Source organism: Bubalus kerabau, chromosome 17 (genome assembly GCF_029407905.1).
Source record: "Bubalus kerabau isolate K-KA32 ecotype Philippines breed swamp buffalo chromosome 17, PCC_UOA_SB_1v2, whole genome shotgun sequence".
Taxonomy (NCBI): domain Eukaryota; kingdom Metazoa; phylum Chordata; class Mammalia; order Artiodactyla; family Bovidae; genus Bubalus; species Bubalus kerabau.
This window is the reverse complement of record NC_073640.1, coordinates 39,674,589-39,698,994: the sequence shown is the minus strand read 5'-3', so window position 1 is coordinate 39,698,994 and position 24,406 is coordinate 39,674,589. Positions and strand designations below refer to the sequence as shown.

General features: G+C 39.1%; 1 protein-coding gene across 1 annotated transcript; it reads right to left on the bottom strand.

The window, feature by feature from the left end:
- Positions 1-4: 4 nt before the first annotated feature.
- LOC129630783 (cytochrome b5 type B) lies at positions 5-23,992 on the bottom strand. Its single transcript, XM_055551265.1, has 6 exons — positions 23,884-23,992; positions 21,996-22,263; positions 12,073-12,201; positions 11,514-11,543; positions 3,516-3,544; positions 5-539 (listed from the first exon to the last, which is right to left on the bottom strand). The coding sequence occupies exons 1-6, from the start codon at positions 23,955-23,957 to the stop codon at positions 449-451; spliced, it is 621 nt and encodes a 206-aa protein (XP_055407240.1). The 5' UTR covers positions 23,958-23,992; the 3' UTR covers positions 5-448.
- Positions 23,993-24,406: the final 414 nt, after the last annotated feature.

The following is a 24,406-nucleotide window of genomic DNA, read 5'->3' as shown; positions in this document are numbered from 1 at the left end:
ATAATTTAAAAAATAGGAACATTTACTTAAAAGAAAAAGGGAAAAAGAAAAGCTTCAAAACCAGAACGTGACACGCTGTTAAATATGTCTAGTGTGCGTTTGAAGCACTGGAAAGCAGGCAATTTTACCAAAGGGAATGCCACAATGACATGTGGACTGTAATCATAGAAGACAGTCCTAAAACATACAGGCGCTCAAGGAAAAGAGTAAAGAGAGGAAACAAAGGCAACAATACGGAAAAATGAGCAGGTGCTTTGAGAGTAAGGCTCTGAGAAATGACTTGGACTCGGCCGTGGAGCTGAGGTGGACGTCTGGCCAACCGTCTGGGTTCCAAGGGGTAAGAATACAAATGGCAGGACTCGAGAAGAGGGCACCACTGCAGGCTCCAAATAAGTCTCTAGTTCTTGCTCCCAAGTGGAAATGCTTTCCAGACTTCAACAAGGTCTCCTCAGGAGGACTTGCTCTCCGCCATGTAGTAACGATACAGAAAACCTAAGAGAATAGCACCCACGATGGGGAAGATCCAATACGACCAGTAGCTAGATGTTCAAGGGGGAAAAAAGCAATAAAATTGTGAACATTTCATACCAAATATTCCCTATCATTCAACATTCACATTTTAATATTCAAGTATTTAAATACTTTCACATTTAATAGTCTCCAAATCAAAGAATTTTGATTTGGATAAAAAAACAAAAACACAAGATTTTAATTAAAGTGAAAGTTCAACAATAATTTTAAAAGGACTAAAAATGGAACATACAGCATGATACCAAAAAAAGATAATACACACACACACACACACACACACCTCAGTATGTTTTCACAAAGACATAAATGATTATTTCTGGGTTATGGGATTACAGATAGTTTAAATTTTTCTTCAAGCCTTTTCACATATTCTACAATTAACATCCTTAAACAGGAAAAGGCCACCATTTTATGTATACAATTATCAGTGTAGAACCAATGATACCTAATACAATAGCTGATGATATTGTATCTGCCCCAAATATATTTTTAAAATTTAATCCTCACAACAATCCTATGAAATAAGTACTATTATTATTCTCCTCTTACACATAGAAAACACAAGCTCTGCACCCAAGATCACAAAGGGAAGTTGGTCAAGCAGCTTGATTCCTAACCTCGTTTGGACACTAATAAGGACAGACACGCACACACAGAGAACATACTGACAGTGCTAATAAAGTCAGGCAAATGGTAGCCGGCTTAAGAAGTTCTGCAAAGAAATTCTCCTCAGTTTAAGGACAGTCATTATTCTCCTCAAAATAAAGAGAATTCCCTGGTGGCCCAGTGGTTAAGACGACTCATTTTCACTGCGGTGGCCCTGGGTTCAATCACTGGTTGGGGAACTAAGATCTTGCAAGTCACATGGCACAGTCAAAAAAAGAAAAAAAAACATCCTTCTTCGCTATTAGAACTTAATTAACACTGCTAGTTTTAATCCAAATGACCTGGCTGCCCGCAGTCTTAGTATTAAAAGGCTTTGAAGTCCACAAAAACCAGCTGCCGTTCAATAATAAAAATTATTCTTTTTGCCTGAACATGCCAAGTACTTGTACATTAAAGTATGGCAGAAAGCTGTTCTCGCCAAGTTTAGAATGTCAGCCAGGTAGCTTTGCTTAAAGACACAAGCAAGTTGGTCAGTATGTACAACAGCCATATGGCACAGGGAAACATAAAAGTAATCTCCCCAAAAGAGTAATGATTTCAGGTACCTTCCAGGGCAGCCCAAGAGGCAAAAGAGATCAAAAGCAGGACCCTTGACAAAACACAGAAGATAAAGCCTTCAGTGCAAAAGACTAAGAATGATTGACCATCAGTCCTCAGATAATCCTCTGTAACTTTATGACCACTGAGAACAGAAGTAGAGGAAATGCATCTATACTGCAGCAAAGGAGATACAGGTTTAACAACAACCTCTTGCCCACAAGACAGAACTCTATTCATTCAGATTTATCCAGGTTATTGCCTGTAGCTGTGACTGTTATATTTTTATTGGTTTGTAGTATTCCACTGTGTGAATATCCCAGAATGAATTCATTCATTTTACTAATGAATGGTTATCTGGGTCATTTCCAATATTTTAATATCTTGAATAATGTTGCTATGAGCATTCCCGTAATGTGTTCACTGGTATGTATGTATACACATTTTTCTTGAGTGTGTTTGTGTGTGTGTGTGTGTGTGTATATATATATATATATATATATATATATATATATATATATATATATATCTCCCTAGAAATGGAATTGCTGGATCAAAAGTTACTATATTATTAAATTTACTTGATAATGCATAAACTGTTTTCCACAGTGATCGTACCCATTTACATTTCCTCAAGACCCTAACAGGGCCTAAGAATATTGGTAATTCACTTCCTAAACAACTCTTCTTATTTTTATAATTTTTAATTTTGGCCAATAGGTGTGAAATATACCCTATGATTTTAATTTACATCTCTCTGATGACAAATGAAATCAAATATTTTTTTTAATATGCTCATATTTGTGCTTCCTCTTCTGTAAGGTGCTTAAATCTTTTTCTCATATTCTATAAAGTTATTTTTTAATTGATTTGTAAAAATTCTTTATGTATTCTACATAATAATTCTTAACCAATTTTAAGTGTTGTAAAAGTCTACAGCAAGTTTATGGCCTATATTTTCAAATTCTTTATGGGACTTTGGGCTGAGTATAAATCAGCTGAATTTACTAACAGTTTCCTTTAATTTCCACTTTCTAAAAATATTCTGACCATCATATCAAACAAAAAAGACATGGTACTTTTATAGGGGCGGGGTGGGCGAAGACACATTTTCTCTTTCTATGAAATGCCTTAAGTGTGATCTCAGAAAGATGAAACAGCTCTATATAATCTCTGTAAATTTTTATAAGCCAAGGATTCTACAATTATCTCAAGCAGAGACACTATTTAAGGGATGACAAATGCATATTTTTCAGGGCTACCACTACTGTATTAGCAACATTACTGCAAGGGACATTACTAGGTAAACCTTTGAGAAAACTCAAACTCCTGAATATGACTGCAATACACAATTTTTTTCTTTTGTAAAATGTAATAACAGCACCCACATTATAGGTGTGTTGTGAGGATTAAAAGAGAATAAGTTTTTAGTGGAAACTGCATAGCTGGGCTGAGCTGCAGAGACTGTGGGTCTGACTTAGGAGTAGTACTTGTCCATGTACTCTTGCCTCTTACCACGTATGACTCTGATTTATGTCACAATGAGATTTAAAAACTACTCAAGGCAAGAACTTTTTTGAGATTATTCAAGATGACTGAAACTGGAAAATTAATTTTGCTAAAGCTAAGAGACTACTGATTTGCAGTAATTTTGACCAAAAAAAAAGAATGAGCTGTCGAACTATACTCTTAAGTTATGTTACATGTGTATATTTATGGAAGGAACCTCTTTGCCACATAGTATGTTGGAGCATAAGAAAGTCTATTAAGGGAATACCAACCTTTTGCACGTATTGCTTTTCGGAGGTTCCTGAAGAAGACGCATATTTAAAAACAAACAAAACAAAAATAGATTAACACAGAGTATATAAAACTTCTCATGAATATTCATGTAAACTATGAAACTAAAATAACAACTTCATCTTTCATGTAATTTGATGTTTGCAAGTATCCATATGTAATGGGAAGATGGGCAATTCTTTTTCTGATAATATACTGGCATTCTCTAGTAAAGAACACTATGAAAGCATACAGAAATGACCTAAATTCTTTTTATTTATTGAAAAAAAAATGCCATTGATACAAACTATATTACAATAAACTAATGAACTAATTTGCAGTCACAATGATATGCCTAGTTTAGCTGGGCTTGCCACTGGCAGTAGTTAAAATCACATTTCCTGAAAACATATTTAAAAAATAAAAACTCCTCTGTCGTAACATAGAGATCAACTGGGAAATGCTCAAAAGCATGCAGATGACTGATCTGTGACTTAGAGAAGAAAACTTGCTTACTCTCTGAAATCATAATAATTAAGATTAGAGACCTTAGGGCTTATTTCACACCGAAAACAGGAAGGGTTAAGAAAATACCAAAATAAATTTTTAAAAAAGTGGCAGCAACTAATCAAGAGGTACTGATACATCAGTGACAACACAGATGAACCCTGAAATTGTTACTTGACAAAACCAGACAAAAAGACCATGTATTACATAAGTCCATTTACATGAAATGTTCAGAACAGGCAACCAAAAGGCAAGAAAGTAGATCAGTGGTTTCCTAGGGCAGGGAGAAGAGGATCTGGAGGGACACGGAAAATGACTGCTGAAGGTTATGGGGTTTCTTTTTAGAGTGATGAAAATGCTCAAAAATTGATTTGTGATTATGGTTGAACAACTCTAAATATACTAAAATCCCTTGACCTATACATCTTAAATAGGTGAATTGGATGAAAAGTGAATTACATCTTAATAAAGCTGATACCAAAATTTTAAATTCAATTTATATAAACATCAAATGAACTTATGGATTTCATTAATTAGTTGTAGAGTACAAAAAAGCATGCTAACTTACCGCCAGAGGACAGTAACTCATTAGCATAGGTTACTGCTGCCCGAAAGATCATCTCTGCCAATAGTCAGCAGTATGCCAGGGTATGAACACATAATTACAGTTCTCAGTAATCTCCAAGAATTCCAACAACCCTACATACATATTGGCCTAGATACTTTAGAGCAGACCATGAGGTGAGTTTTAGCTTCCTATATCCAGAACACTGTAATTCAAATGAGACCATGCCTCAAACCTGAAAGAAATTCACCTACAGCCAAGTAAAACCTCTAAAAAGTTTTAGATAAATCTGATTACTTTACTATTACATTTCTTTGCGATCTCGATAATAACAATCTGGGACATTTCTCCTTGAGTAGAATGAGTCAGGCTAGTTAAAACATGTTACTGTCAATCTTTGAGAAATACAGCAAATGTTTTGCAGAGTTGAAAGGTGGGAGTGGTACTGACGGTTGTGTCTGCATCTCATTTATTACACTGCAGTAACCGAAAAATGATTGAATTCTATGAATAAAATGTCCATGGTCTTTTATGCTTTCATTATCCACAAATATACCAATGATTTATAAAACAAAAAATGTAGAATTAGCATTTTTTTAAAAAAGAAGGTAATCTGAAAGGCTTACATGAGAGCATAATGAATAATATATGTATCACTTAGCTTAACCTATAAAAACATTAAAAGCCATTAGTTCATATAAAGGAATTCTCTAGTAGTTTTTAGCTTCTTTTACAACCACAAGCACTGGGTGTGTGCTAACTCAAGTGAACCTCAGACAATGCAGTAAGCAACCCAGAGAAGAAAGAGGGCGGGGAAGAGAGGAGACATACCGAGACCGTAATACACTGAAATGGTAATAGTTCCTAACAAGCAATTTTTTTAAATTTAAATATATATGGTTTCCATCCTTCCTTCCTACTGCTCATTCCTCCTTTTAACCAAGTACCTCAACCCGTTTTAAGATCAAGCTTTCCCTGAAGGCAAAAAGAACTACCACCCTAACACTGGAGGAAAGAGAAGAGAAAGCAGCATATCCTCTTTAGAATACTGACAGCCAAATAAATGCCAAAGGACAGTTACTCTGCTTTTAATCAACTATAAATGAAAGAGTTGTTTAAGGCACACTGCTCATGGTAGCCAAGTGCCTCAGCCAACTTCAGAAAGAAGCCAAAAAAGTTATTTTTAATTTAACAAAATTAAAAAGAAAAAAGTTCTATTAACACAGAATCTTTCTTCGAGTCTACCTTTCTGTTCTCACCGTGCACAGTTCTCATTTCCACTCCAGAGCTCTGTGCTGAGTCTAACAGATTCTTAGGTGAAATTCCTACAGTTTATGATTGACTTTAATTTACCCCTGTGGGTGTTCAGGCATATCTTGGCTGCTTATGTTCTTGCCCACATGTTAATTTACATGCAAGATTGGTCAGGAGAAGGCACTGGTCTCCATCTTTGGCACAGACAGTAATAACTACAATACCCTATGATTTTAGTTACAGAAGAGCAGTTCAAGTCCAGAGTTCTTCTACAAAAAGCTTTCTCAAGTAATTAACATCCATGTTTTCTTTCTCTTCCAACAAGTCTGGAATACACTCCCCAACAACCACATCGTTCTAAGTCTACTCTAACTTTAATTCGAAATTAACAGAAATTAACTGTTTAAACAAGGTGGTTCCTCAAGTTCAAGATTCACTAAGGCTTTAATTCCCTCATAAAATAAATATGTAAATAAATACATGCACATACATATAAATACTAAACAACAGAAATATTTCATAATTCTTGAGTAACCTTTTTATTAATGCTGATTATAACTGAAATTACATCTGGTATCTTCGGGCTCCATGCTAAATCAGTTTCCTCACTTGTGAATTGAAAAGCTCAGATCAGATGAACCTGAATTCTAAAGTCATATTCAATTAACTCAACACATTTCTCTGAGCCAAAGGCATTGTAGCAAAATCTACAAAAGCAGACTTCTAAAGATTAGAGAAATGTTAATACCATGCTCCCACATCCAGGAAGACTGAAGGAGCACAACCACAAAGAGATGCTTCGATCTCACAGATGCTCTTCTGATATGCTTTCATGTGGTTAAAGGAATGATAAAGAAATCTCATAACTGGCAAACATATGGGAACGGATTTAGGGATCAGTGGGGGGTGATTTCAATATGAACCCTGTTTAGGGAAAAAAACATAGGAGAACACATTCTTAAGGAATGGTGTATTTTGTCACCAGAATATACATAGGAAGCAATGAGTCAAAATTATGGTTATGAGGCATTCAAATATATAGACAGGGCATTATACATATACTTCAAGCCTAAATAGCTTATATTTAGACTTTCAGAGATTTAAATAAAAGGGAAACATAAGGTATATAAGAAGCTTATGTGTTAATTCCTAAATTGAATATTTGCCATTCCTAGAGGATTCCAAGTATTTAAAATGGGAAGAAGTGGATTTTAAGCCACAGGACACCTTCAACAACTTTAATGAGTATTTGGGCAGCCTGGTAGTTTTTGTAGCTTTTTATTTAGAATAGTTTGGTTTGTATGTGGCCAGAAACATGAAAAATAACTCGGGAACTCTGGGCTTCAAACTATTGCAAAGGGTTCTCCCCTCAGAATACAAAAGACTATGTAACATTAGCTATCACTGTATGAATTCTAACGTTAGGTTCATTGTACAATCTAGGAAGTCTGAGTTTTGAAAGTACATGATGTCAATATATTCATGGCCATGGGGTATGGATCTTGAGGACAGCCTTCTCATGAAGCTCCAATGTACTAAGATTTCTTTCTAGATGAGAATACAGTTTTAACAACTACTGTCTCGTAAAGCACAAATGCCTGGTCAGCCCAATCATACAAAAAATAGTTCCCTGTACATAAGGGCAAATGCAAACATGCAAAACACCCTGAGACAAATTTCTACACGACTTTCTCAAGAACCCACTGTGACAAGATATAGAAGTTAACACGGAAGGAAAAAATTAAAACACTCAGAGACTATTCTACTTATCACCACACTGGAGGGCTGATTTGAAAAAGATGTTACCCTTGTCCTTCTGACATCTTGTTTTGCAAAACTACCCGTCATTCCTAAATAAAGCATTACAAGGAGAGACACTAACCCTTGAGATTTCTCAAGAAGGGTGTTTTGTCTTTCAAGAGTGACCTTGCCACTACAGTCTGCTTTATTTCAAAAGATTATGTTACAAAAAACTAATGTTAGGTAAACAGTCAACAATGAAACAACCAAACAAAATTCTTTGATAAATACCAAGCACTAGTCATCCAAAGGCATATCCATTTCAAATATTAATAAATTGGGTTGTAGGTATGATGGAATATTTAACAATTCTTAAAAGGAAATTTTTAGTATGACACAACCAACTACATCACAAAACTATAAAGTACATGTTCTTTTTAGTTTCCCTCTCATAAAAGAGAAGGTAAACGGAACATTATGTATGTTCCTGTATGTAACTATAATAGAAAACTCTGTATAACAAAAGTCTGTAACACCTGGGAAAGAAAAATGTACTTGCCTTTAAATGTAATTTACAAATTACTTCTAATATAGACAGAACTGACTAGATTTCAAGTTAAATTTCTTAAGTTGAAAAATGAAGTTTAAGAAACATGCTAAGCTTTTATAGACACAACCTTACTTGCTTAAAAAGATGTTTATAAATTGATAGGGAACAGTCACTAAGGTAAAATGCTTTAGCAGAAAGAAGCAAGGCTCAGAACAGCATGTGTGAGATTTTTAAAGGATGGGGTAGTTGGTCTGTTGGTCAATCCATCTGCCTTCCACCCATCCATTTACATTTATGTATGCACAGAATCTCTTCAGAAGAGTAAACGAGAAAATGGCAGCTGGCTACCTCAGGAGAAGGGAACCTGGGAGACACAGCTGGCGATGGGAATCATTTTTATAGTATACTTTTTCGTACTATTTGAATTTTTAACCATGTACACCACAAACTTCCCATTCAAAAAATGGAAAAACGGTCAAGTTATTGGGTCTATTCACTGCAATGAGACTTGACTAGTGAAGCAGTTGGGAACTGTAACCTAGAAAATACCTTCTGAATAAATGAATGAAACAGTATCACATTTTTTGGTCAGGTCGCATCTGTATGTTACCTTATCTCCTGAACTAAAGGTAGACTCTGACTGATCAAGATTCTAACCAAGAATTAAATGCATAATCAAGAGACGTCACTGACCACAAATGTATCTTGATTACTTGCAGCACAGTAGGCAGGCAAATGGGCACAGAAAACAGCTTCTAAGGTGAGTTTCCGTAACTCAAAAGCAGACAAGAAAAATGTTAACTCAAATGTGAACAGAAGACTGGTAGCATGGGGACTAATTCAGCTGAAGAGAGATTTAAGAGAGAAAAATGTTTTTAATTCTAGTTATTTTCAACTGAAGCAGGTAAGAAAAACATCCGCAGTCTCTAAGCTTTTAAGCTTTGGTATTGTAACAAACACTTCAGGGTCTTGAACCTCAGGCATTACAAGGAAACAATGGTGACCATCAGTGTCAAAGCAAAAGTAGTATGAAGAGCAGTTTCTAAAAAACTGGGGAAAGTTCCTGATTTGCACTTGGGAATAGCATGTTTTAGGTGCTTTAAAAAAAGTTTTTTTTTTTTTTGCAGGGGTGCGGAGGTAGTTTCAGACGGGGAAGAGGTATGGAGTTGTGGAGGGAAGAGAGAAGCAGAGAAATAAAGGAAGAAGGGAAATGAAAACTCTGTCCATAAGGCGGAAGAAACCTCTAAATGAGGCATTGTAAAAAAAAAAAAAAAATCAATTCTTTACAGAGGTTCTGAAACCTTAACTGAAAGCACAGTAATGAAATGAACTTGACATTTACTTCTTCATGATAAATGTAAAAAAAATTAAGAAAAGAGATAGCTGGAGCCTAGATGCAGAAGGGCTTATTTAGAACCTATGTAAGAAATAAATCTGAAGGCTCAAGAATTTCTTTCTGGAACTAAAATCAGGCTGGACTATATAAGCTCTATGACAACCTATGTAGGTGGTCTTGAAATTTTTCCCAAAGGTTTCCCTTGGCTGGTCTGCCTGAAGTACAGCAGTGTGACTGGAAACACTCAACAATCAGACTCTCTATTTAAAGGAGACTGCAGACTTTGAGTACAGCAGACATGAGGAAAACAGAGCCTTGAAAACACTGCCCTTAATCACTGCTTAATTTAAGCTGGGCTGGGGCCAAACTACATTTGGAGACTTCTAAATTCTTACCAAATTTCATCAAATCTCACCAGTTAAAAGCGTTTCTTTTCCTTTACTTCTTATAAAAAGTTCAAGGCTCAATAGTTTTATCTGAGACATCTCTAGTTACTTCTTTGGTCTACAGAAGGCAGACAGCACTTTCCACAGAAAAGGATTAAAAGCTCCCTAAAAGTTTTCACATGAAAAGATGGGCATGTCATTCAGCCAAATGTCTGGCGCTTGGCTACCTGGGTTACTTTAAATGCAAACTCCCACCTCCAGACAGCATGAATCAGTAGTAGTAATGGAAGCCCAGGGAATACGCACTTTGGAAAACATGCCAAGAGATTCCAATACAGGCGGTACAAGGAACAGAACTGGAAAAACACTGCTCTCCATTCCTAAGGATGGTCCTAACTACATACTATACCAGCAAGGAAGAAAAATGGCAACAAGAAGCAATTTGTAAGACTTCTGGACACTGGAACTTCTCCCCTCACGGATTTTATTTGTTTTAATATAAAAAGTGCTCTCAGGGTGCTATGAACAAGTGGGTTATGGTTCCTGAATTAAGGTACATCTCCTGTACAAACAGGCATATCCCTCAAATCAGATGTTGACCTCTGAGAGCAATGGTTTCTGGACATGTTCAATATACCAAACAAGCCATTGCTTAGTTCAAATTTTACCCTAATTACACAAGTGAAGATTCAAGAATGGATAGTACATGTGTTGGGAGGGGAGGACAAACTACCAGTGCTCGCAAAGCCTTTAAGGAACCACTTCACATCCCCTTTATAAACAATTCAACAGTTCAGAGTAGCAGAGTGCAATGAGATGGAAGAGCTAATTTACACAAACACTCTGGATGGTGGGGGAACAGGTGGCAGAATCTGTCAAGCAACCTCTAGAGTTGAAAGAATCCGTGTGTCTTGGCCAACTTTGCTGTCACACAGGTTCAGTAATTCCAGCTTAATGCGGAAAGGGAAGCTAGAAGGAGGAAAAGGGGAAGGAGCATTGCCTCCAAGAAGTTCTGGTGACAACTAAGTGCTGCGTCTTTAAATTAAGAGAGTAGAAGAGTCGAGGAAAAGAGAAAAAAAATGAGGGAATAAGGGAAGTGAGGCATCCAGCTTGTGGGAAACAAAAAGGCATTCAAATTTTCTTCCTGGTACATTATGCAGTACACATTAAAGTTTTCAAATATTTAATCTTCTACTTTTATGGTATCACCGAGTGAATGGGAAGGGTGTGTAGACCTATTTGAGCCCAGACAATAGGGTAATGTGGACAGAAAGGCCTGTTCCAGTCAGTTACTCAATTATTCCAGTCTACAACTTGTTCTAAGACTTGCAAGAATAAATCAACTTTCCAATTCTTTTTCCAACACAGAAGCAATTATTATCACCTATACTATTGAATGTAAGAACACAAGTCATAGCTTTAGAGTTTCAATTTTTTAAAAAAATGAACAGGGGCCTGAACGAAATGTTCCTATTGTTCAGGTCTCCACTACTTTTTTCTGAGATGGTACTGGATGCAAATTCCTGAAAAATGGGATTTTTGCTTGGAGGGAAAAGTAAACATTTCTCGTTAAAATACTTCAAAAAAAAAAAAAAAGTAATTCCATTTGAGTAAATAGAAATATAAACACTTGAAACACAAGAGAAATAGAGGACTTCTTACCTTGCTACCACCTCCAGGTTTAAGGTCATTCTGTTTAAAGAGGAAAACAATATTTTAAGACACATCCAAACAAACTCTCATTATGTACTTATTTCTAACTTTGGGACATGAGACTACCTTCTGGTAGCAATTCCCTAGGAGGTGTCAGGGTCTATAGAAAGGTCCTGCCCACTACCCCTGACCTCACCCCTGCATCCCTGACTCTGAGCACATCACAGTCCCTTGTTAGAATGGCATGGTCCACAGTTACCACTTTTAGCAAAGAATTTGCAAGAACAATCAAAGCACTATTTTAGATCATGATATTAACCTCATTACAAATAAATTAATCAACTAAAAACCCACTTCCAAAATCAGTTCCTTTTCAGAGATACTCTATGTGCTGATTTACAAACAAGAAGCTCCAGCTTAGCACAGTAAGGCTGGATGATTTTGGAGAAAATTTAGCCTGATGGCTGGGCTGAATGAATCTCCACTTTAGTCATTCATTCCCTCATCACGACCTGTGGCTGCTAGATAGCTTCTCTCTACAAGCACTCCTAGCTCGGCTGGTTCTTACCGGGTGCACGTCACCAATGTAGTACTGCTTGAGCATTTCTCTGGCGTCTGAGGAGTGGCCTACATCTTCAAAGCTTTCAGTTGCATCTCCTCCAGCTTGTTCCATCAGAACCTCTTCTCCACCAGGATGCTACAAGAAAAAGATATTTACTAAAGTAAGGGCTCTCTAAAAAGCTAACTGATGTAAAAGCTCCTCCCCTGCTGCCCTCCTCTTTTCCCTTTTCTCCTTTAAATGGCAGCAATGGGATGAACCAGCACTGTATACCCTGTGACAGGAGCAGCGGGGAGAACACTACATAATTACTGTGTCTTCTGGCCAAAAATGCATACTGTGAGTTTATGAGGAAACCTAGGAAAACTGCAAACTGACAGACATTCTACAAAATGATCTGCCCGTGATCTCCAAAAATATCAAAGTCAAGAAAGCCAAGGAAAGACGACTTTTCTATTCCTGGTCTGGGATGATTCCACATGCTGCGGGGCAACAAGCCCACGCGCCACAACTGATGAGCCCGCAATTACCGAGAAGCACAGGCTCTAGGCCCACAGGTTTCAGTAGATTAGTTATTGCCTAATGGTTATGAAGTTTGTTTGGGGAAATGAAAAAGCTTTAGAAATAGATAGCAGTGTTGGTTGTACAGACTGTGAGTGCAATTAATGGCATCTAATGGTACAGTTAAAAATGGTTACAATGGCAAATTTTATGTGTACTTTACCACACACACATACAAAGCTTGGTTTACATACCTATAATTAACATAACCCAAAAATTTACTTTTGTCTGAATCATAGCAAAATAAAACAAGACCAAGAGAGTCTGGAGGTTAGTGAACTAGATTGGTTACCAGTGCTATTCAAATCTATCACACAGTCATAAATTTCTCCCTGTTTTTATTAAGTAGACCTAACATAAGGTGGTACACATTTCCCATTTTTTTCTGCTTTACTTTTAAATCTCATATGAATCTGCAAAAAAAGATTCTTCTGAATTTGACAGCCTTTATGTTTTAAGACTAATAGATCTTGTCTTAGCTTTTATTGTATAAGCAATTAAATAACATTACAAAAATTTCAAATAAACTATATGGCAGTCAAGATCATAAACTTTCAATTGATGAAACAATGCCTGTGATGGATTCATTTCTATTTCAGTCCAGCAATAATCAAATGAAATACTTTACAGATACAAAGGAAACTTTGTGATGTTCTTCTGTGAAGGGTTTTAGTAAATTCACGAACTATATGGCAGGGAGCAAGGGAAATCTTTCAGCTTTTCATTAAGTTCATGTACTAAGTATTATTGAAAGGAGGACAGAAAATTTATATTTTAACACAGAAAAGAAAGAGGACAAATTGCTAACATAAAATAATACTTCTAGATTGCTAATTCTATGGAATGGATAAGGAACAGATGGACATAAAAGAGAATGTGAAGAATGACAGTTACAGAATAAAAATCTTGTTGGGAAAAAAATTACACAAATTCTCTGTGAATGGAAAAAATCTCTGTGAATGGAATGGTGATGTAATAAAAATGGAACAATAGGATATGCTAAAGACCACCTGACTTGGAAAATGAAATCTAGAAACATTAAGATTACGGAAGCTGCAAAATTAGGCCAGGTTAGCCAAACAGATTAGCAGAATACTAATCATCAAAATAAGATACGGAGGTTAAAGTTTTGGAGAGGATAAAAACTACTTCGTAAAAAATAGTCTGACAACTCAAAGAAAGATAAGAGACCTGGGTGGTGAACAGCAGGAAATGGTGCAGGTCCATAGGTATTTGCGTTTGGATTAGAAAGAACCTAGTAAGGCAGGGATGTCACCTAGGAGAGGTTAACTTGATGGCTGCCAGAAAGGGTGTAACTCTGGCAGTTCCAACTGCTCAGGGTCTAAATATCAGGTCTGCAGATCCAAACGTAACTCATCCGCACCAGATGATACACCCGTATTCCCCACCATGTTAGGCCCTACTGCTACAGATTCTCACAATTCCTTAGGCATCTTCACGGTGTTTATCACAACTGCAATTGTTTATTTAATGTCTTCTTCCTGCACTAAACTATAAGCTCCCTAAGAACAGGAACCATGGCTGTCTTACTCATGGCCATATTCCTGAATATCACAGAACCTGGAACACAGTGAGATCTAGAGGGCGCTCGCGGTGCCTTCCTCCACTCCCACCTGCCCCCTCTCTGCCTCGCTGGCATGTATGCCGCACAAATACACACACCAAAGTCAAAGTGTCGATCAGGGCAGCTCACCTGGGCAGTGCTGGAGGTTAAATTTTGCCTCATGTTATTTCTAGCTTTCCCTAGGACTAGCCACATGGGCCTGTTTGAGAAAATAAAGCACACTTGCTACAGATTTGTTAATTCCACGAGCTATATAACGACTGAATTGCACTTTCATTTGACCAGCCTTGGAGAAAGTAAGAATTGTGCTTAGTCAAACTCTGAAGCTTTCAGGGGGTGGCACCAAGCAGAGCCCACATTCTGTCTTTCCTAAAGCAAGACTACTCTACCATGCACAACAATTGCTTGTGCACAGATCTCATCTTCCTGGCAAGTCCAAAGCATCTAATTCACCTTTACATCTTCAGGGCATGTGCTAGTTACGATGCACTCAAAAGATGCTATAGGAAACAACATCAGATCAGAGCAGAGCAGCTGCTCAGTCGTGTCCAACTCTTTGCGACCCCATGAATCGCAGCTTTTTATATCAGGTACCATGATAAATCTTTGTATGAATTACCTAAATTAACTGTCTCAACAACTCTGTGGAGTACATACTATAATCTCCCTTGAACAGATGTGAAAAGGTCTTTACAGAGCACATTTTCCTAAAGTTAGAGTAAAGTAGGAAACTGAACAAGACTCTTTAACCCCACAGCCCACATCCAGTCATTAGAATGTTTTATATACCAAATGAGTGTATATATACATATATGTGCATGTATATATACACATCTCACCAAAATTCTCTTCAAAAGACACCTAAGAAAACGAGAAGGCAAAATACAGACTGTGAGAAAATATTCACAATATATATTTCTGAAAGGACTTGCATCCAGAATATATAAAGACTGCCTTCAAGTAAGTAATAAGAAAACAATACAATTAAAAATGAGCAAGACTGAACACACACTTTATAAGACACACACAAGGCCAATCAGCCCTTGAAGATGCTCAAAATCATTAGTCATCAGGAAAAGCAAGTTAAAACCATTGTCATATACCGACACACATCTATCAGAATGGCTACAACTAAAAGCGCTGACAACACATCATGCGTCAGTGAGGATGGAGAGAAACTGGAAGGCTGACACACTGCTGATGCGACTGTAAAATGAGGGGGCCACTCTGGGGAAAAAGTCTGCCAACTGCTTCAGATGTAAAACAAAAACAAAAGAAAACAAAAAAATATGAGCTATGGGAATTCCCTGGCATCCAATGGTTAGGACTCAGCTTTTACTGCCAAGGGACCCCTGGTTGGGGAAATAAGACCCCACAAGCCATGTGGTACAGTCAGAAAGGAAAAAAAACAGAACAGCAATCTCACTTGTAGGTATTTCCCCAAAAGGAATGAAAATGTATCTACACACAGATTTGTACATGAAAAGTTCACAACAGCTTTATTCATAATAGTCAAAAAAAAAAAAGAGGAAACAACCCAGCATCAGTCAACAGGTGAACAGCTAAATTTTAGTACAGTTACAATGAAATAATAAGCCCTAAACAGGAACACGCTGCTGACACATAGAAAAAATATAGATGAATCTCACAGATACATTAAAAGATGTCAGGACAAAAAACAAAGTGTGAGATTGCACAAGAACACAGATGGTAGAAATGTTCTAAACAGTGATGGTGATGGGGACTATACAGGTGAGACCTCTGTCAAAGCTCATGGAACTCCACATATTAAATCTCTACGTTCTGTTGTATGGACGTTAGATCTCAATAGAGTTGACTTAGATGGGGGAAAAATCTACACAGCAAAATATTACTAACAACCCAAATGCTTAAAATAGAAGACTGCTTGAGTAAGTCAGAATCAGTTCAACAATTTCTATGAATAATAAGAAAGTGTTCCAGATGTGGATATGGAAAGACTCTTGAGATATACAGTTATGTGAAAAGGCATGTTATCAGTTACCTTATGGGTGGGGGGAAAAAAAAAGAATGAGAAGAACTACATTCACTTTTGCTTACAGGCACAAAATAAAACTCTGGAAATATTCACAAACAGTAGTAGTTAACTTTAGGAGGAAGTGGAAGTGGGCAGATGGGAAGAAGGCTTTGCGCAGGATACCTATATGACCTACTCAAAAAATTAAAAAATTACCTGGGTTCCAGAAAAAAAGTGCTAGTTCTAACTTCCCTCTAACACATTCCCACCCTTTCAAATTACATCTAAGATGTGGAAGAAGGTGGCTGTAATACAGACCTAATTCTATATTCTATAGCCATGAAAAAAACAAAAAACAGAGGCAAATCCTAATGTCATGGGCACAGGCTATCTGGTCAGACTGCTTGTATCAGTGAGCATTATGACCTTTTTAAAGTTAATTCTCTGCTCCTCAGTTTTCTCATCTCTAAAATGGGCTATTAAGTGGATTAAAAAAGAAATTATATGCAAGCTGTTAGAATAATAAGCACCTAACACATACTATTACTATTCTGAATCAATTAATAGACACTGTGAAGAAGGCTGAGCACCGAAGAATTGATGCTTTTGAACTGTGGTGTTGGAGAAGACTCTTGAGAGTCCCTTGGACTGCAAGGAGATCCAACCAGTCCATTCTACAGGAGATCAGCCCTGGGATTTCTTTGGAAGGAATTATGCTAAAGCTGAAACTCCAGTACTTTGGCCACCTCATGCGAAGAATTGACTCATTGGAAAAGACTCTGATGCTGGGAGGGACTGGGGGCAAGAGGAGAAGGGGACGACAGAGGATGAGATGGCTGGATGGCATCACTGACTCGATGGACTTGAGTCTCAGTGAACTCCGGGAGTTGGTGATGGACAGGGAGGCCTGGCGTGCTGTGATTCATGGGGTCGCAAAGAGTCGGACACGACTGAGCGACTGATCTGATCTGATCTGATCTGATCTGAAAGCTTGATTATAGAGAAGGCAATGGCACTCCACTCCAGTACGCTTGCCTGGAAAATCCCATGGACGGAGGAGCCTGGTAGGTTGCGGTTCATGGGGTTGCACAGAGTCGGACACGACTGAGCAACTTCACTTTCACTTTTCACTTACATGCATTGGAGAAGAAAATGGCAACCCACTCCAGTGTTCTTGCCTGGAGAATCCCAGGGACGGGGAAGCCTGGTGGGCTGCCGTCTATGGGGTCACACAGAATCGGACACGACTGAAGCGGCTTAGCAGCAGCAGCAGCAGCATAACTTGATTAAGGAACAATATGATTCTATTTCTGTTTATCAGTCAGTTCAGTCGCTCAGTCATGTCCGACTCTGCAACCCCATGGACTGCAGCACTCCATGGAAGATGGAGGATTCAAATTCTTGGGGTTTAAAGAGTACCTTTCTTCCCTTCTGTATTGTTTTCCCCTTCAATCTAGTCTCAAAATTTCAGCAAAAATAATATATTTGAAATAAATTCCTTCAATGTCACCCCCACGTTAAAACACATCAGTGGTTTTCCATTTACTTATGGTATGGTTCACAAATCCATACCACCTACCCAGCCTTGCCTGTCCTGGCTCCTGCCAAGTTCTTTGGCCATTCTTGACCTTTACTGGATACACTAAAGCCACAGCTGCTTTCAGTCCCACCAACATGCCAAACTCTTGCTTGACTCTGCAAATGCCGTAGGAATGCTCTTTTCTTTCATCTTCCCAAAGCTAGTTCCCTCTCATCAACGAAAAGTCATTTTCACAGAAGCTTTCCCAGATCACTCTTATTAAAGTACATTTCCCCACCACGGCCATTTTACTTTCTCAACTTCTTGCCTGTTTCCTTCCCAGGAAGGAAACATTTGACTGTTTTTGCTTTGTCTCCCTTAGAAGAGTAGCTTCAAGAGGGCAGATCTATGTCTATTTTTATACTACCAGGACCTAGTACCACAGCACTTGAGAAGAGTTAGCACTAAACAAATGTTTGCTGAATGAATAAAATGCTATCCCATCTGTGAAGCAGATCCTAAAGCAGTATACCCACTCATCCCAACAGTCACTAAAAAAGTACATAGAAAGCTTTAAAACAGCATAATGGGTTATTTTAGGTTACTGTTGTCAGAAATGGTTAATTATACATAAGACAATGGTTTCCCAAATTTTCCCACTTGTGACACAGTAGTAAGAATATAAACTGAAACGAAGTTCACAAAATCATATTTACCCTTGCTAAGATGTACTTCGATATTTCATAGTCAATGGCATAAGATATTGTAACCATTTCTACATAATTTTTTTCAAAACCACTAAGTAACAGAAATATGATGTGTACGATTGCAATGTTTTGGTTTTTCATTTGTGATTTCAATAAATTAAATCAATACCACTGACTGAAAACTACGAAATTAATCTATTAGAAGATAATTCAATTATATTATCAACTCTAAATTATCACATTCAAAGTCCAGAGTAACACTCTAACCATATTCATTAATCAAAAAAGAAAGCAATCTATAAATGCTATATATTCAAATGAGGACCCTCTTTCTAAGGAGGAGCCCCAAAGTGAATTCAGATTGGAAAGAAAAGGATGAAAATTGATGTTTCTTCCTGATCTGATCTAACAGCAACCCAATTCCTCCAGACCTGCAAGGCAAAAACCTCAGTCACCCTTGACTCTCAAATTTAAGGCATCATTAAAAAAAAAAAAAAAGAAAGGCATCATTAAATTTATTGGCTCTACCGTCATAGTACATCCAAAATCTGACACTTCTCACTACCACTACCCTAGCCTAAGCCACTATCTCTAGCCCGAGTTACCGTCACAGCCTCCTAACTAGATTCGGGTGTTCCTTCAGTCTCTTCTCAACAGTGCAGCCAGAGATGCTTGAATAATAAACCATTAAGTCACATATTACTGGTCCTCTGCTCCACTATGCTTCGAAGAAGGCAATGGCACCCCACTCCAGTACTCTTGCCTGGAAAACCCCATGGCTGCAGTCCATGGGGTCGCTAAGTCGGACAAGACTGAGCAATTTCACTTTCACTTTTCACTTTCATGCATTGGAGAAGAAAATGGCAACCCACTCCAGTGTTCTTGCCTGGAGAATCCCAGGGACGGGGGAGCCTGGTGGGCTGCAGTCCATGGGGGTCGCACAGAGTTGGACACGACTGAAGTGACGTAGCAGCAGCAGCAGCAGCAGCTCCACTATGCTTACCCATCTCAGAACAAAAGTCAAAATCCAGCAAAACTGTACTTGACCTGCTCCTCACCTTGATCATACTGACCTCATCTAATACTCTCCAACCACCATAACCTCCCTCACTGTTCCTCAAACACACTGGACATACTCGCACTTCAAGGCCTTTGAATTTGCTTTGAACAAGCTCTTCCTGCTGATATCCACAAGGCCAGCTCCCTTAACTTCTCTCTGATCTTTACTTTAGTCATCATCTTAATAAAGCCATTTCTGGCCACCATACCTAAAATTTCAACCCTTCATCTTCATGCTGTCACTCCATACATGTCCATAGTCCTCTTCTCTGCTTCATTTTTCTCCTTAGCACTTGACTTGGAATGAAGAAGAACACAGGGACAGAGACTCTGGAACAGGGTAAGTGAGAATGGTGAACTGCAGGTAAAGATCTGCAAGTCAAGCTTGAAAGGCCATGCTGGCACACCTATGATATCTCTGGCTTCATCAGCACGTGGTGAACCAAGCTAGTAACTGTTCAAGATTAAACTAATGACCACCACATGCACTGAGTGTTCCTTCCAAGTTCATTATCTATTCTGAATTAATCAAGAAGAAATTGGAGGGGAATGAAACCACAAAAAACCCCATACTGGCTACCCATTTTGAACTATGCTTTACTGTGCTACAAGCCGCACTGGAAACTTACGAGGCATACACCAAAGTACAGCGAAGACTAGAATTCCAAAGCATTGCTATGTAGACAAGAGAAACCAAGGAATATATCTAAGACACACCCTGCCACTAATCAGTTGCCTGACCAAAATCTTTCTGAACCTGTTTCTTATATTCTTGCTAAAATAAGGATCAATACTATCCAGTGAAAGTGAAAGTGAAGTCGCTCAGTCGTGTCGCACTCTTTGCGACCCCATGAACTGTAGCCCACCAGGCTCCTCTGTCCATGGGATTCTCCAGGCAAGAATACTGGGGTGGGTTGCCATTTTCTTTTCCAGTACTATCCAACTCACTCTCAATTAGTTACTTCAAGGCTGAAATAACAGGAAAGCACTTTTAAAAGCGTTTAACTGCCATAAGCCCCACAAATACAAGAAGTTACTAAATGCTAAGATGTTAACTTCTTGGCCACTAGAAAGATTTATTAAAATCAATGTTATTTTGGGGGAACTTTAGGTTTTAAAATTTTTTTTAGAGATTTATGAATCAGGATGTAGAGCTTTATGCCCTAGGCCCCAAATTAACAGAAAGAAAACTTTTTTTACTAGTATATTTGTTTCATAAAGAGAACTAAGAGAAATAAAACTTTTTCTCAGTGTTAGTAGGTTTGCTGCTGAGTCACTTCAGTCGTGTCCGACTCTGTGCGACCCCATAGACCGCAGCCCACCAGGCTCCCCCGTCCCTGGGATTCTCCAGGCAAGAATACTGGAGTGGGGTGCCATTGCCTTCTCCAATGCATGAAAGTGAAAAGTGAAAGTGAAATCGCTCAGTCGTGTCCGACTCTGAGCGACTCCATGGACTGCAGCCCACCAGGCTCCTCCGTCCATGGGATTTTCCAGGCAAGAGTACTGGAGTGGGGTGCCATTGCCTTCTCCGGTGAATAGGTTTATATTATACAAATATGTCCAAGAAATTAACCATTAGATTATTAATCTGCTCAAAATAAAAATATACACATCAAAAATAAACCACCAAACACATTTACACTTAAAATATCCCAAATCCTCAGGGATTGGGATTGAGAGGAATGACCGCAAAAAAGCACGAGGGAAATTTTTACTGTAATGAATATGTTCTTTCTCAACTGGAGTTGTGATTACATGGATGAATATATTTGTCAAAACTCATCAAACTGTACATTTTAAACATGCACGATTTATTGTATGTAAATTACACCTCAGTAGAGTTAAACAAATTAAAAGTGTATTTCTTAAAAAAAAAAAAAAAAATCAATTGCACCAGTCTCAAGGAGAACTTGTAAAACCTAATACACATGCTTGATTTACCAAAGAGGTAACAATCTGAGTCAGAAGCCAAAAATAAAAATCTCTAAATCAGCTCATAACCTCTGGCCTCAAAGTCAGCTCAAAACAGGAAAAAGAAACGCAGCATAATGGTAGGAAGGGAGAAGGCATTCCAGCTTCTTCTCAAGAAAATTAAAACCAAACAGTGGTATTACTTCAGAAGGAACAGTGAAAAAAAATGAGTAGAGATTTTGCGCTTTCAGACCTAGGTTCGAATGACTCTAGGCTGTTAGGTGAGAAACTCTGAGGCTCGGTTTCCCCTTTCTGTAAAATGGTGATACCGGTGACTCAAAAATTTAACCAAGCTAACAGTAAGTGCTCAATATGTGACAGAAGCATATTATTAAAGGTACCAGCACTTAATGGCGGAAGAAATGCACGCAGACCTAAGGTCCCCCCTCAACCCCACCAAACTCCGTCTCGAAGGGTCTCGGTCCCTTTTCGCACGTCTTTTCGTCCGCAGCTAGGCCTCACTTCCCTCCCACACACCCTACCAGCGTTTCGGGGCCCGTACCCCCTCAGCGCAGTCCACCTGCTGGGCCCCACCTCGTCAAGAAAGCGGCTGACATCGTAGACTCGCCCGTGGATCACCAGCCATATGTCCTTCGGGGAATTGCGCTTCGCCACCTCCTCCAGTCGGTAATAGGTGACGGAAGTCTCAACTCCTTGCTCTTCTCTATCGCCGCCGCTTGCTACCACAGTGGCCATTGGGCCTGAGATAACCTCTTTTCCACCGCTATTCCGGTTTCCACTACAACTTCCTGGAAGTCGACCTCCCGCTCTGTCCTCACCAGCTTCCGTTACCGGGGCCAACCTGCCAACAGCCAATCACGCTTACGAATAGTTTCTGGTTCGTTTTCTTTTCACCAATGAAACGAGGAATTCTATTTCAAATTCCCACACACTCCTCACCAGACCCTAGGGGCGTCGGCCTGGTTCGAGGTAAAACTAACCAATCTGGATCACCCATCCCCTCCAATCTCACCAATCAGATACCGTGATTTTGGAAAGGCGCCTAAGAGACACGTCTGTCTGAGAAAGAGGTTTCTTCTTCAGTCGGTTTATGTGCTGTCCTTAGTCGCTCAGTCGTGTCCGACTCTTTGCGATCCCATGGGCCATAGCCCGCCGGGCTCATCTGTCCATGGGGATTCTCCAGGCAAGAATTGTGGAGTGGGTTGCCATGCCGCCTCCTCCAGGAGATCTTACCAACCCTGGGATGGAACCCAGGCCTCCAGCATTGCGGGCGGATTCTTTACCGTCTGAGCCACCAGGGAAGCAGCTTACAGACCTGCAGAATTCTGAAAGACGGGGCAAAGTCACCTTTTCCCCATTTTCCTTCACCTTGTAGAGGATCCGTCTTGAGTCAAGAGCAACTTGTTCTGCCCCTACCACCACCCCAACTCTGCGCAGCTTCTGTTCCAGCCCCAGATGTACATTTTTACTTTGCACTCTCCGGGCTGTGACCTGTCTCTTTAAGGCTCAGGTTCCTCTTCACCAGTAAAACGGGCATGATAATCTCTACTTTATAGAGAAATTTGGCCGATTGAGAGAGAGAGAGCGTGTATCTGCAGAGCGCTTGGTGCCTAGTATTCAGTGTATAAATGACAAGCGGTGAACCGGCACTTGAGATAGTGTTTGAGGGTACGATATAGAGAATCCCAAGTTTGTGCCATTACTGAGAATCTGATTTTCTTGTATGTCAATTATCTCTAAATAAGGCTCAGGGCGGGGTGGGGGGAGAGATCTGTTTTTAAGTGAATTATTAAGTAACCAGGACAACTACCGGAGAAGGCAATGGCACCCCACTCCAGTACTCTTGCCTGGAAAATCCCATGGGCAGAGGAGCCTGGTAGGCTGCGGTCCATGGGGTCGCTTAGAGTCGGACACGACTGAGCGACTTCACTTTCACTTTTCACTTTCATGCATTGGAGAAGGAAATGGCAACCCACTCTAGTACTCTTGCCTGGAGAATCCCAGGGACGGGGGAGCCTGATGGGCTGCTGTCTATGGGGTCACACAGAGTCGGACACGACTGAAGCAGCTTAGCAGCAGGACAACTACACTGTTTCTACGTGTTCTAAAATAAAATTTCGCCTCAACTGTGGCTGGTTAGAGGTCCCAGCATTTTGGAATTATAAGTTTAGTTAATATGCAATATTATGAGCTACGCATTATTAACTGCCATTACAAATGACAAACTGGTCATGGTGAGATGTTATTTTCATCATGTCACTCTCCCATATTCTCCATGCATTCATGGATGCTAAGTCACTTCAGTCATGTCATTACTCTACATAATCCATCCCCAGCCATTCCCTTTTACAAGCCTTGTGCACCAGTCCCTGACTCCTAAACCAACTGGTATAAGCCCACATCTGTGGTCATATCAGGTCCACGCACTTATGATACCCTCTTCCTTCTGATGCCTACTCACCTTTCAAGCTCCTCGAATTCCTTCTTTATCACAAACTCTGCTACCATCCTGAGATCCAGTGATCCCATCTCCATATGGTACTTAAGCACATTACTATTTCAGAAATTTCTGAAAGGAACAAAAACATTTACATATATATATAAATTTAAGTGCTAGCAATAGAAATTTGTAGCAAATGCAAAAGGACACAGCTCTGTAAACATATTTGTTAAATGATTATTCATACTTAACCCTGGTGTGCATGAGTCAACTAGAAGGCTATGTTAAAGATGCAAATTCCCAGGAATTCCCTGGAAGTTCAGTGGTTAGGACTCTGAGCTTTCACTGCAGTGAAAGTTTGATCCCTGGTTGGGGGAGCTAACATCCTACAAGTCACACAGCTCAACAACAACAAAAAAGCAGATTCCCTCCAGTCCAGACTTAGAGACTTTCAGTCACTCAGTCGTGTCTGACTCTGCGACCCCATGGACTGCAGCACGCCAGGCCTCCCTGTCCATCACCAAATCCCGGAGTTTACTCAAAC

What these genes read in the sequence shown, in the direction of transcription:
- LOC129630783 (XM_055551265.1), bottom strand. Translation starts at nt 23,957, where the DNA reads ATGGAGATGGGATCACTGGATCTCAGGATGGTAGCAGAGTTTGTGATA. An exon ending in AACCTGGAGGTGGTAGCAAG is followed by an intron (nt 3,545 to 11,513) that starts GTAAGAAGTCCT and finishes CGTCTTCTTCAG; the next exon opens with GAACCTCCGAAAAGCAATAC. An exon ending in AAAAGCAATACGTGCAAAAG is followed by an intron (nt 540 to 3,515) that starts GTTGGTATTCCC and finishes TTGAACATCTAG; the next exon opens with CTACTGGTCGTATTGGATCT.